The sequence below is a fragment of the Carcharodon carcharias genome, chromosome 1, assembly GCF_017639515.1.
Source record: "Carcharodon carcharias isolate sCarCar2 chromosome 1, sCarCar2.pri, whole genome shotgun sequence".
NCBI lineage: Eukaryota > Metazoa > Chordata > Chondrichthyes > Lamniformes > Lamnidae > Carcharodon > Carcharodon carcharias.
In genome coordinates, this window is record NC_054467.1 from 13,147,074 (window position 1) to 13,161,513 (window position 14,440).

A 14,440-nucleotide genomic window follows, 5' to 3' on the forward strand; every position below is an offset into this window, starting at 1 on the left:
CTTGTTCTGAGACTGCCAGGAATACCTGTAGGCGGATTATTAGTATTACAAAATGTATGGTCTAAAAGTTCCTCTTGGCAAATTTCCATCCCTGCATCTCCTTAGTTTTCATTCCAACTCTAGTACTTCCAGCACAGAGAGATATTTATTGTGTTCCCGTAATCAAATATACCACTTGACTCCAAGCAGGCCTCATAGGAACCAGTGAGCTCCATGAGCAGCAGATCCACCTGAGGCCCTAGTGTCACAAGAGGTGATTGGCTGCTGGATTGGACAAGAGCCTTCTGGGACTGAGATGGCTGCCTTGTCATGGCGACGGAGCCCTGGGGAGGACACACTCTGGGTAGCAGTGTGACTGCCGGGGCAGCCTGGCCTGGTCTTCTATATGTACTTTGAGAGGGCCTTGGCAGGAGACCTGGCATGTCCATTATCCTGAGAAACATCTCCGCAATGTTGGCCAACTTCAGCTCTGCCTTTGATACTGTGCTGAAGTTACAGTGGGAGATCAGTGAAGGCTCCAAAGAATTTTAGGGCTATAGTGATCCTGACCATCTGCACTTTCCAGTTTCCGAGTTTACCTCAGATTGCCCCATTTGTTTCAGTTCACTTTCTGCATTTTATTGCTTACATAACAGAAACTTCTGTTCTCAAAACAGATCCCGTTCACCAAATTTCTTTTGGGAAGTTCAAACCTGAAACATTTGACGTAAGGTTTGCATAGTTAGTCTCTTAACTAAGTTCGCTTCCAATTACTCACAGAATCTGGTATATTTCTACACAATCTTGAGGAATTTTGAGCAACATGTGCTCGACTGGACATTTTTGCACTTTGTGTAGATTTTCCTGTGTGGGGGGGGGGGCGGAATTGCTATCTATTTATCAGCTCTTCAGAAAGCAGTTTAAATATATCACACATGAAGTACTGAGATTCGCACTGTCCCACGTTCATAGACGAGCGGTGAACTGGAGCAGTAAGACAACGTCCATTGCAAGTCCAAGTTGAGGGAAATATTTCAGATGGGACTCATTTGTTGCTTTGTAAAGTATATGCTAAACACATGTAACTGGCTTTGATCAGCAGACAAAACATGTTTCTTGCTTCCATAGATCCAACGGCAATTAATTGCATATCCTTGCATCTTTAATATGAAAACGAAGCTTGAAGTATTGGCTATGGAATCCATGACAATGAAAAGGGTATGTATTAAACTGTGTTTTTATCTGATATTTGAAAACCTGTACAATATGTGGAGTGAAGTGCTTTTCAACATAATGGCACTTCAGGAGCTTTAGGTTATGTCACAAATTGTAAGAGAGCAGCTCACATTTTTCGCTAACTGCGTCCCTGAGTTTTCATCAGCTGCGATCTTGTCAGTTATGTCGAGATTAATTTTGCTGGTGTCCTCCAACACTGACCCCATCAGAGCATGCATGGAGCACTGAGAGTTGCTCATGCTAGAATGTATGTATCTTGAGTGCGCACTAAGCTGCCCTCTCAGGTGGATGCAAAAGAAATCGCACGGCAATATTTGAAGAAGGGGTTGGTAGTTCTCCTGCTATTATGACCAGAATTTATTGCTCAACAACATCACTGAAGCACATCATGTGGTCATGTATGTGCAAATTGGCTGTCACGTTTCCTGCACAACAACAGTGACGATACTTCAAAAAGCATTGCATTAGCTGTAAAGGGCTTTGAGATTCCAGTGGCCGTGAGAAACACAATATAAATGCAAACCTTTCTTCTTTCAGTTAATACTGCAGATACAGGTTTCAAGGAAAACAATTCTTCAGGACACTCTGAAAGGCTTAAGAGTGAGCAGATCAGTCCCTCATTGCCTTGCACTTCAGGTACAAAACTAGTTCCTATCAATAAATGGTTAGGATTGTTTTCACATGAAATTTTTTTTGTATCTAATCGTCAACTAGCCATGACTAAGTGAAAATAGTTTTTCCATATTAATTGATGTCGTTAGGCATTGTAGACAAGGTCAAATGATGTGATTCAGATCCCATTTTAAAGTCTTTATTGTTGGCCAATACTTCAGCGAAATGTGTGGCAATTTGGGAAACAGAAGTTGAGTCAGTTGTGCAGAGATGATTTTCTACAGTACAGGCTCAGTAGGTTGGAGGCTATTGCAGCCGCTAGGGGGAATGGGGGAGTGGGGGCTCGGTGTAACTGCAGTTTGATACGCTCATATAAATTTCCATTCTGAATGTGCACATGGGATTATTGTACCCCAGGGTGCACAAATTTAATTCTATCCCCACTTTTAAATGATATATTCCTTCCTTATGTTTATATAGTTGTTAGATTTGACCTTATTTGGTGTTAGCTAGTAATTTGAAAAACAGGGAAATAGAGCACAGGATTATCTCCGCAGGAGAGGCTGGGGAGGTGGGAGATGCAAAGCAGGTGCTACAGTGCCACTGCTGGTGGGTGAGTATGATTACAGCGTGACAAGTTTACACAGGCAGTTTCCATTATAAATAAGGGGTTATAGTGGAGAAAGTTGACAAGTGCACACAGACAAAAAGGACCTAAAAATCTAGGCCTTTGATCTGTCACTATGGACACGTCGGGGGTGGGGAGAAGGCATTAGGCAAGGGAAGAAGCTCCGGCCAGTCATGAATTTAACATGACCAACTTATGCCAACAAGCTTTTGCTGTGTTCATCAGCTGCATTGAGGTGATCAGTACAGGAGCCTGACACAATTGGTCAGGAGTGCACTTAAAGATTCAGCCTTAGACTCCTAGGTTCCACTTCTGTCAGCAGGAGTTTGGTTGGGCTCCTTTCATCCTTGTATACCTAATGCTTGGTAGATTCCCAGCTGGGGTCCTTCTTGATAGATTCCCAGCCATGCCCTGTCTGATGCTGGCAATGCTGTCTGGGGCAGATGGAAGTTCTGCTGCAAATAAAGCCTGATGCAAAATAAATGGCCTGGACCAGCCTGTCAGAGTTCCAGCCTAATTGACGGAATTGCTATTGTCCTCCTGCCCTACTTATGTAGTTAGAATGTGCTGGGAAACCCCATTGATTTTCAGGGCCAAGGCTGTTAATGTTATATAAGCTTGCAGTTAACCGATTCCCTATTTGCAATGCTATGGAGATCGATCAGCCCTCTGCATATATGGTGACTTATCAGTTCTTAACTGCCAGCTAATGGGAAAAAAAACAAGACCAACAAGCGTATGGTTGTTTATAAGCTAGCAATACATCAGGAATGTGGAATTTGTATGTATGTGTAGGAATTCTTAGACAGCAGGGTTTCTCAAGCCCTACCCAAAGACTCAGCAGGGAACATATCCCCACTTCTACCGACTTCCCCACAGCCAGATAATGTTCGGAGGAGCATTAATTGGTTAAGGTTAAGACTTCTGACCCCATCTACAGAGGAAGACCCACCTTAGATAGATGCTGACCGATCCGATTGGCCGGCAGCTCTGTGGTCCCAGCATCACCAGATTTGAAGTTGGCTGGCAGGCCACAGTGAAAGGGGTAAGATAGGGGGTGGGTGGGAAGTTGGGTTTGCGAGGCCGGGGGGGTGGTGGGGGGGGGGGTGCGGTGGGGGGTGGGTGGGGGACATTAAAGTGTGGAGTATGACCTTGATGGGGGGGGAGCTGTTTCCAGTGGATGCAGGGGACCCCCACCCCCCAACCCCCCCCCCCAAAGGAGGCTGCCCCCTCCCCCTGCCCTTCTTTTAGTTTGATAGCAGCCCACACAGTAAAAGCTGCCGGGCTGCCCACCTGGTGTGGACTTCCCCTTGCCGTGCATTAACTAGCGGCAGGGATGGGATAAGGCACATAAGTGGCCTCAATAGGCCCAAGGGAAGCTGGGCATTCTGCCACATCCATCACCCCCCATTAAATGGGAGGTAGGTCAGGGCCGGTGAGTAGGCAATGGACAGACCAGATGCTGGATTCATGACTCCACCTTCCCACAACCCCCAAGCCCCCCCCGCCCCCCAAACCTTCAAGCCGGCCAACGGGGCACCATAAAATTCCACCCTATATATAATTGCACCACACTATATAAAAAGAGAAAGAGAACACTAAAGGACATCAAAAGACAAAATTTTAAAGTGTCAAAAGTGTTTTATTCTTGTTGGTCCCATTTCAGGTCCAATTTAAAGGCGAACCATGTTTTGGCCATGGGGTATCTCAGGAACTCTTCACCCTCTTTAGTCGGGAGCTGCATAGCAACGGACAGATATTTCAGCGCTCCGAAGATTCCGGGCTGCTTTGGTTCCCCAGCTGGGTAAGGCTTATTATACTGCATGAACCGTGAAAGAAATTTCAAAAAGCAGGCCAGCAGAGGTTTTGCTCCCTTCCTTTGTACTTCTGATACCCAGGGTAGTGGATTTTAATACACGGGGGTCGAGTCACAATGTGGGGACCGCAGCCCTGATGGCATGAAGTTATTAACGCCTGAAAAAAAAATGCAGTAAAGAGATGCTACTCCAACAGTTCTTCCTGTTGGTAATCTGCACATCTTGGCCTGAATTTCTTTGGAAAATTCCTGACTCCACAAACCCAACTCGGGCAATGAATTGTGCAGAATCTTCAGATTTCTGTTCCGAGGTAGGGGAGTGTGTGGGAGGGTCACGTGCGTTAACAGGTGTCGCACCCGCCATTCCCGGAAAGAGTGCAGAGGCAGTCACAGGGGCTGCCGGGTGCAGAGGTAGGCTGTTTAAAAGCCCCACCTCTCTGCTCCGGGGCCTTGTACCATCTGAAAATAAAATGATAAAAGCAAAAACAACTCTCAAGCACTCATCCCCTACACACTCCCAATGCCCCATTCATGCTAACTCAAGCCCTTCTACCCACCCCCATGGCCCTTCATACCTTCCATGCTAACCTATGCCCCTCTATCCACTTCCCCTTTATCACTCCTATGCCAACTCATGTCAACCCATGACCTCCTCACTCATCCTCATGGCCCTTTCTAGCCCCTGTGACAGCTTATGCCAACCCATGCCACCCTAACCTTTTGCCTTTACACCCTCCATGCCAACCCACCCAGTATCTACCATGGGAAAACCTCAAGAACCATGGTTAGATGAAATAAAATAAGGTTCTAGGTGTCTGTTGCAGACTTTATTTTTAAAAGCATTCATAAATACTCATTCAATATATTTGAACCCCTTCAACTACTTAATCCCTTATAAAAACAAGTATTTCGTTCAAATACTCACTTCCTGATGAAAGCACACATTTGCATTCATAGCCCCATATCAAAGACTTTATAACCACTAGGAGCTATCAATCAAACTGTAAACATTACTAACCCTAACTCCCCATTACAATAATGACAGGTTGTGGAATCAGCCATGCAGCACTAATCCTATAATGATAACCCCAGGCTTATGTTAACAAACTGAGTGAAATAGCAAGCATGTTTATTTTCAAACTGCAGACTCTTTCCTTTCGAAAATTTAAAGGGCAGTTATATTTAAATGCCTCGACAGCTTCACAGTTCCTTGTTTATCTACTTTTTACACACATTCTGGACTAATTTTACCAATCACAAAGGGCACCTGACCTCTCCTAAAGGGCACCTGACCTCTCCCAAAGGTATACATGAACCGCTCCAATAAAGTACCCTGCCTCTCCAAATAACTCCAGCAACTTTAGACCTTATGCTCAAATGTCTAAAGACCACAAATTGTGTTATGGACATTTTAATAACAAAAACTGCATCTGTTTGAAAGTAGCTGCACTTTTTACTGTGCAGCTACCTCTGTGCACAATGGATGTGAAAACTACAACCCTCCCCCATCGGTGCAAATTCAGGCCATGATTCCTTAGGTACCTGGGCAAGTCACTACGCTTGATGATTGAGGAAGTTCCTATGCCATAAGAATCCACCCTTTGGCCTCTCATGATAACTAGGGATGGGCAATGAATACTGGCCTTAGCAGCTACACCCACGTCCCATGAACAATAATAAGATTTTAAAACCGCTGCTCCATAGCAGTCCAGTGGGACTGTACCATTCCTATTTCCTGTGTGCAGCTTAAATACCAGCACTACTGCACCTCCAAGTGCAACAAAACCTGAGCATTATACAGGTGGGCTGTATGAGTACATGCTCGCAAAATTCCCAATATGCAGCCAAGGTTGGGACTCCAGTAATGTGTAAGCAGTGGAATGTTGTTTTTCGTGGTAAATTTTAAAATTTATGGATTTAGTATTAGATTGTTGGTGAAGCTGAACCACATGGAGGTAAATATCCCGAACAGGATAAAACTCAATCACTTACAGGTTTTGTATTTCAGACATGGGTTACTCAGAAATAAATGTCTTGGTGACTTAGCTATAAATTGTGACCACAGGATATTTCTTCATGATGGCCTGTTAATGTATTAGCTGCAAGAGGGATGACTTGATGGATTCCTGAAAGACCATGGATGCGTGATCCTGTTTCTTGAACCGTAATCAGTAAACTATTGGAAAATCATACAGATTCCCAGTAAGCTCTTCTGACAGGGAAGGCTTCCCCCTGGGAGAACATGATCTGAAAATCCCTCTTGTGGTGTCAACTGAAACCTATATTTGTTATGAAATATTGCACAGACTTTGCAAGAAGGATTTTACATTTTTATTTTCTTAAATATACACAGGAACCAGAAATGGGTGATGTATTTCATCTGATGGGAATTCTCTGTGGACTTGCTGTATCCAATCATTTTATTTGCAATTTTCACTTCCCGTTGGCTTTGTACAAGAAGCTGCTCCATGTGCAGCCAACACTGGAAGATCTGAAGGAACTCTCACCAACAGAAGGAAAGTGAGTGAACTTCATATATTGACATGACTTTTTAATTCACCAAATTACCTAGTCTATAATATCAGTCACTTCTGTAAAATGGATCTCTCATCCTTGGTTCAACGACCTGTGGAAAATAAGACTTATCCTATTTTTCGACTTACTACAAGCACTTATGACAAATTAGTCATAAAAATGATAAAATATAAAGTTTGCAAATCTGTTTTGATGAATATTTTCTACTCAATGGGCATTAACCAATTGGCAATTACCTGCATAATTTTATACAAATGCTGCTTTGAAACTGGTAATACAATGACAAATCTTACTGTCTAACTTTCAACTTCTCTATCTTTTCTCGGTAAAGTTCACTCCAGGAGGTCCTTGACTACGAGTACGATGACATTGAAGATACGTTTTTACTGGATTTTACTGTAAGTTTACTCTTTACCACATCATTAATCAGCTTCCTTTCAAATCATTAACAAATTGAACTAACAATGGAAGGACTGCCATGTAGGCTGGAGGGGACAAAGAAGCTATTCAGAATCAGCAATGCTCAAGCAGTGAGCACTCCAGCCTGGAGAACCAAAATAGACCTTTGTGAATTTTTGTGTATATTTTTATATTTCTGTGTTTATGTATGTATTCTGTGTAGGTAAGGGTAAGGTGTGTCCAGGGTTAATCAAAGGTGAGGTTGTTGGATTCAAAACAGAAAATGCTGGAAAAACTCAGCAGGTCTGGCAGCGTCATTGGAGAGAGAAACAGAGTTAACCTTTCGAGTCCATGTGAGTTAACCTTTCCAATCATATGGACTCAAAACGTTAACTCTGTTTCTCTCTCCACAGGTACTGCCAGACCTACTGAGTCTTTCCAGCATTTTCTGTTTTTGTTTCAGATTTCCAGCATCTGCAATATTTTGCTTGCACCGTAGTTCAAGTCGGATTGACTGTAGAAGCTAAGCGATGAAGGACTAAAGGTGTTATCTTATTGCATTTTGTATTGAGGCTTTATGGTGGGTCTTAAAAAGGAAACAGAGTACAACTGAAACTTGCATTTGGGGATGAGCTTTGAAATTGATTTGTAGCTGTTGCACTTCAAAGGAGTCTCAACAGTGATAAAAAAACATTTGCATTTCACAAGACATTCATGGTTAAACAGGGGCAGGCATTTTAAATTTTATTGCTCCGAAGCAGGGGTAAAATAGGAACATGAAAGGTTTTGAAATTTGGTAACCTGAGTTTTCAAAGAGATATTTGGAGAACTAAGATGAAAGGGGTGAGAAGGAATTTATGAAAACGAGTTTTCGGCTGTACTAGTTGCTGTGGGGGGCAGTCCCACTGAAGGCCAACTCTGGTGTTTTAGAGTGTGCTGGAAAGCTGTGAAAATCTTTTAGTTGGGAAAAAAACAACCCAGTTTTGGGCCAAAAGAATAGCTATCCCGAGAAACAGCTTGTTTTTAAATCTCCCTTTGGAAAACTCACATCAGCATGGATTTGTTCTGGGAAGTCGTGGATTATACGTCAGTTTAAAGTGAAAGCAATTTCTCGGTTTGGGTAACAATTCCTGGATTTTATCTTTAAGAATCTATTAGGGCTGTTGCCTTATAGATTACTGTTACCTTTGGTAAAGCATTTTGGGGGTTATTTTGTAAGATTTTTTTCTAACTGTGTATCTTTCGTGTGTTTAAGAATTTTTTTTATTAAAAGAAAAGGAAAAAAATTCTTAAACATGCAAAGCGTACACGGTTTATTCATTTTAATTCTTCGAATTTTGAAAGTTATCGTTGGCGACCTGTGCTTTTGTATTCAGTGGCTTTCCCTCCTCATTTCTCCAAACAGGTAAAAATTACGTTCAGCCGAGACAGATTTCAACCTGAGATCTAGTTTGCTCAGCATTAACATCAGCTGCAGTTGTAACACCTTGTAAGTTTGGAGAGCTGCATGTGCCTGCCGTGACTCCACAAGCAACTCCTCCATCCCAGAAACAAATTGCACTCAAAAGCTTTGCTGTTAGTGACCCAGCAGCAGGTGCTGGGAATGGAGAGGGGTTGAGATTGTAGCCAGTTTGTCAATAATCTTAAGAAAAAAACAATGACCAATTTTGACCAGTTTGTTTTGTCTGTTGATGAAAGATTAAGGGGAATAAATTTAGTCCTGCTCCAGTGATGAATTCCTGCTTACGTGGTAAATGGGAATTCTGCTGAACTTCTGCACAAGTTACATAAGGGACAAAGGCAATGACTTGGCCATGTTCATCGGATGGATGGTGGTCGTATACCCAAAGTACCTGCTGAACGGTAAACTGGCCAGTGGATCACGACTTGCTGGGCGTCCAAACCTCTGCTATAAAGGCACCTGCAAGCAGGATATGAAGAATGCAGACATTGACACTGACAACTGGGAGACAGCTGCTGATGGCTGGGACTTCTGGAGGCTGAAAGCCTGGAAGGGCATTGGAAGAGACGAGGAGAAAAGGTTAGCTCAGTCGGCTGAGAAGAGGGCCCAGAAAATCCTGCACCTTCTCAGTCTTTATACGCAGCATCTCCCCCCAACCCAACCCAACCCCACCGCCCCCCCACCCACTGCCGTCCCCACCGCCAGGAGAGAACATATCTCAGAGAAAAACTTATTGCTTAAAGAGACTAACTATGTTAATTGGATTAACATGAATTGTGTAACTAAATGAAAAGGTAAGTGTGATGAAGTTTGAACTTATTGTAGAATATGGTTGTGAACTGCAGGCAAATGAGGAGAAAAAGTACATCCTGTAACTTTGTGTTTTATTTCTGCAGATCTCCAAAAAATCAGCTGATGGGAGCAGAGTTATACTGGAACTCCTTCCTGATGGTAGCGAAATCCCTGTTCAAAAGCATAATAGGTAAATGTTATCCATTAATATAAACTGTTCAATTATTGCTGAATTAATTTTCTCTTTGTGCTGCATTTATAATAAAATTCAATCAAATATAGATATCTAGACCATAGCATTTGTTATAGCATCTAGTGTTGTGTCTTAATTAAGGATGGTTACCTAATTCAGTAATGCACATCGCATGCAGTTGTATTCCTTGTCTCCTGAAGGATACCTTGTTCGGTGGTATGGTTTCATATATATACTGTAGCATATCTTTTAAGGAAGGTACAAAGAGACCATTGCTTTAAGGGGAGTCGATGGCCTAGTGGTATTGTCGCTTCAGTAGTAGTCCAGGGACCCAGTATAATGCCCTGCGGACATGGGGTTCCACCAAAGCAAATGGTGGAATTTTAATTCAATAAAAATTTGGAATTAAAGTCTACGAAACCATAGTTGATTGTTGTAAAAACCCATCTGGTTCACTAATGTTCTTTAGGGAAGGAAATCTGCCATCCTTACCTGGTCTGGTCTGGCCTACATGAGGGCATTTAAGAGGCAACCACACAGCAATGTGGTCGACTCTTAAATGCCCTCTGAAATAGCCACTCAGTTGTATCAAAACATTACAAGAAAGGAATGAAACCGGAAACGACAACAACGATCGATCCTGCAAAGTCCTCCTTACTCACATCTGGGGGCTAGTGCCAAAATTGGGAGAGCTGTCTCACGGACTAGTCAAGCAACAGCCTGACAGAGTTATCCTCATGGAATCATATCTGACAGATAATATCCCAGACACCACCATCACCATCCCTGGGTATGTCTTGTCCTACCAGCAGGACAGACCCAGCAGAGGTGGCAGTACAGTGGTATACAGTCGGGAGGGAGCTGCCCTGGAAGTCCTCAACATCAAGTCCAGACCACATGAAGTCTCATGTCAGCAGGTCAGACATGGGCAAGGAAACCTCCTGCTGATTACCATGTACCGCCCCCCTTCGGCTGATGAATCAGTGCTTGCCCATGTTGAACACCATTTGGAGGAAGCACTGAGGTTGGCAAGGGCACAGAATGTACTCTGGATGGGGGACTTCAATGTCCATCACCAAGACCAGCTCGCTAGCACCATTACTGACCAAGCTGGCTGAGTCCTAAAGGATTGGGTCTGCGGCAAGTGGTGAGGGAACCAACAAGAGGGAAACATACTTGACCTCATCCTCACCAACCTGCCTGTCATAAATGCATCTGTCCATGACAGTATCGTCTTTGTCCTTGTGGACACAAAGTCCCGCCTTCACATTGAGGATACCCTCAGTCGTGTTGTGTGGCACTAGCACCGTGCTAAATGGGACAGATTTCAATCAGATCTAGCAACTCAAGACTGGGCATCCATGAGGCACTGTGGGCCATCAGCAGCAGCAGAATTATACTCGAACGCGATCTGTAACCTCGAGGCCCGGCATATCCCCCACTCTATCATTACCAACAAGCCAAGGGATCAACCATGGTTCAATGAAGAGTGCAGGAGGGCATGACAAGATTAGCACCAGGCATACCTAAAAATGAGGTATCAGCCTGGTGAAGCTATAACACAGGACCACTTGTGTGCCAAACAGCATAAGCAGCAAGTGATAGACAGGGTTAGGCAATCCCACAACCAACGGATCAGATCTAAGCTCTGCAGTCTTGTCACATCCAGTCGGGAATGGTGGTGGACAATTAAACAACTCACTGGAGGAGAAGGCTCCACTAATATCTCCATCCTCAATGATGGAGGAGCAAAGCACACCAGTACAAAGGATAAGGCTGAAGTATTTGCTATAGTCTTCAGCCAGATGTGTTGAATGGATGATCCATCTCGGCCTCCTCCGGAAGATCCCAGCATCATAGATAAGCCTTCAGCCAATTCAATTCACTCCACATGATATCACGGAACAGCTGAAGGCACTGGATACTGCAAAGGTTATGGGCTCTGATAATATTCCGGCATTAGTACTGAAGACTTGTGCTCCAGAACTTGCTGCATCCCTAGCCAAGTTCCAGTACAGCTACAACACTGGCATCTGCCTGGCTCTGTGGGAAATTGCCCAAATATATCCTGTACACAGAAAGCAGGACAAATCCAACCCAGCCACTTACCGCCCCATCAGTCTACTCTCGATCATCAGTAAAGTAATGGAAGAGGTCATCAACAGTGCTATCAAGTGGCACTTGCTTAGCAATAGCCTGCTCACATTCTGGGTCCCACCAGGGCCACTCAGCTCCTGACCTCATTACAACCTTGGTTCAAACATGGACAAAAGAGCTGAACTCCAGAGGAGAGGTGAGAGTGACTGCCCTTGACATCAATGCTGCATTTGACTGAGTGTGGCATCAAGGAGCCCTAGCAAAACTGGAGTCAGTGGGAATCAGGGGGAAAACTCTCTGCTGGTTGGAGCCATACCCAGCACAAAGGAAGATAGTTGTGGTTGTTGGAGGTCAGTCATCTCAGCTCCAGCGCATCACCACAGGAGTTCCTCAGGGTAGTGTCCTCAGCCCAACCATCTTCAGCTGCTTCATCAATGACCTTCCTTCCATCATAAGGTTGGAAGTGGGAATGTTCAATGCACAAGGTAAAGCACCATTCATGTCTCCTCAGATACTGAAGCAGTCCATGTCCAATTGCAGCAAGACCTGGACAATATCCAGGCTTGGGCTGACATGTGGCAAATAACATTCACACCACACAAGTGTCAGGCAATGACCATGTCCAACAAGAGAGATTCCAACCATCGCCCCTTGATGTTCAATGGCATTACCATCATTGAATTCCCCCACTGTCAACATCCTGGGGGTTACCATTAAACAGAAATGGACTAGCCATATAAATGCTGTGGCTACAGGAGCAGGTCAGAGGCTCGGAATCCTGCAACAAGTAATTCACCTCTTGGCTCCCCAAAGCATGTGCACCATCTACAAGGCACAAGTTAGGAGTGTGATGGAATACTCTCCACTTTCCTAGATGAGTGCAGCTCCCACAACACTCAAGAAGTTTGACACCATCTAGGACAAAGCAGCCCACTTGGTTGGCACCACATCCTCAAACATTGACTCTGTCCACCACCGGTGCACAGTAGCAGCAGTGTGTACCATTTACAAGATGCACTGCAGGAACTCACCAAGGTCCCTTTGATAGCACCTTCCAAACCCATGACCACTACCATCTAGAAGGACAAGGGCAGCAGATAGATGGGAACACCACCAACTGGACGTTCCCCTCCAAGTCACTCACCATCCTGACTTGAAAACATACCGTCGTTTCTTCACTGTCGCTGGGCCAAAATCCTGGAACTTCCTTCCTAACAGCACTGTGGGTGTACCTACACCACATGGACTGCAGCAGCTCAAGAAGGCAGCTCACCACCACCTTCTCAAGGGCAACTAGGGGTGGGCAATAAATGCTGGCCCAGCCAGCAAAGCCCACGTCCCATGAATGAATAAAAAAAAAAACAGTAATACAATAGATGCATATTTAAAAAAGAAAGATTTGCAAGACTGTGGGCAAAGAGCATTGGAAGTGAGACAAATGAGATAGCTCTTTCAAACAGCCAACACTGAAATGATGAGCTTCTGTGTTGCCTGATTCTATGATTAAGCAGAAATGTCATTCACCATACTTGATGAATGTTAGACACTAACTTATTCTTTGCAGCAGTTTGATAAAACTGAGTGGCTCGCTTGGTTGTTTCAGAGTTAAGAGCCACAGGAACAGAAGTAGACCAGTCAACCCCTTAAGCCTATCTTTGATGCCCTTATCTAATAAAACTTTGTGAATTTTAGTCTTGGGACAGCGTCCCGCCGTTGTTGCACAGTTGATCGATATTTCGGTCGATGCGCACATACGAGAGTCAGCAGTGCGCCTGCCGACAATTAAGAGGCCAATTAAGGCCATTGAAGTCACAACTGATGCCAATTTTTCGCTGCCTGTGCAACGTTACAGTTGGCGGGCGGGCGAATCAGCCAAGCGGCCTTTGCATTTTTGAGGAAGCCTCATCCAGGGGTGGGATAAGGTTTCCGTGATTAATTTTTTTTTCAAAATTAAAATGTTTTGAAAAAATTTTCATCATGCGTGTGTTGAGGTGAATGATTCTGAGAGGATTTTCAGGATTTTAAATTCTGTTTTTATTGATTTTTAAATTCACCGGGTTCCAGGTGGCAGCTCTCTGCCTTCGGAGAGCTTTGCTCCCGCGCTTCCCCCGCACTTGCGCTGACCTCAGCACTCACCCTCCCACCCCCCAACCCCCACCCCGGCAGCACTGAGACTTTCAGTGCACGTTTCACGCTGTCTGTCTGGCCATTGATTGGCCAGCCAGCGTGAAATCGCGGTTGGCGATCCGTTGCCCGGCCCCTCCCAGGCCCGCTGTTTGCGGCCATCCGCCAACCTGAAAATTCTGCCCTTGGCGTCAGACTGGAGTCACGTGTAGGCCAGACTGGGTAAGGACAGCGGGTTCCCTTCCTAAAGTATATTGGTGATCCTGCTCGATTGGCACAACAATCAAACATTATCACGGCCACTTGTGCAAGCTTTTCACTCCCAGATGATTTTTTAAACAAAATACATGTTCTCAAACTAGCATGTTGAACACACACTCTCAGCATTACTGAACTATTAAACCACCATAGCCGGTTTACTGGAAGAAGGTGCAATATTTTAAGTAGTGTGGGTTCTTGAATTGCCATTAGCAGTGGCTGCACCAACATGTGATTGTACTATCAAGAATCTGGTAATGAACAATGTGTCATTGATAATCAATTCAAGTGGAACCGTACCTTTGCTAG

At 44.3% G+C, this 14,440-nt stretch overlaps 1 protein-coding gene across 1 annotated transcript in view; it reads left to right on the forward strand.

The window, feature by feature from the left end:
* The window catches only part of LOC121277979, a 97,692-nt gene that overhangs the window by 80,544 nt on the left and 2,708 nt on the right, over nucleotides 1–14,440 (forward strand). The window contains exons 44-49 of the mRNA XM_041187980.1: nucleotides 1,108–1,197; nucleotides 1,753–1,851; nucleotides 4,122–4,259; nucleotides 6,625–6,791; nucleotides 7,138–7,204; nucleotides 9,564–9,649. Of these exons, the coding sequence (XP_041043914.1) occupies nucleotides 1,108–1,197; nucleotides 1,753–1,851; nucleotides 4,122–4,259; nucleotides 6,625–6,791; nucleotides 7,138–7,204; nucleotides 9,564–9,649 (647 nt within the window). The remainder of the gene's footprint in view (nucleotides 1–1,107; nucleotides 1,198–1,752; nucleotides 1,852–4,121; nucleotides 4,260–6,624; nucleotides 6,792–7,137; nucleotides 7,205–9,563; nucleotides 9,650–14,440) is intronic.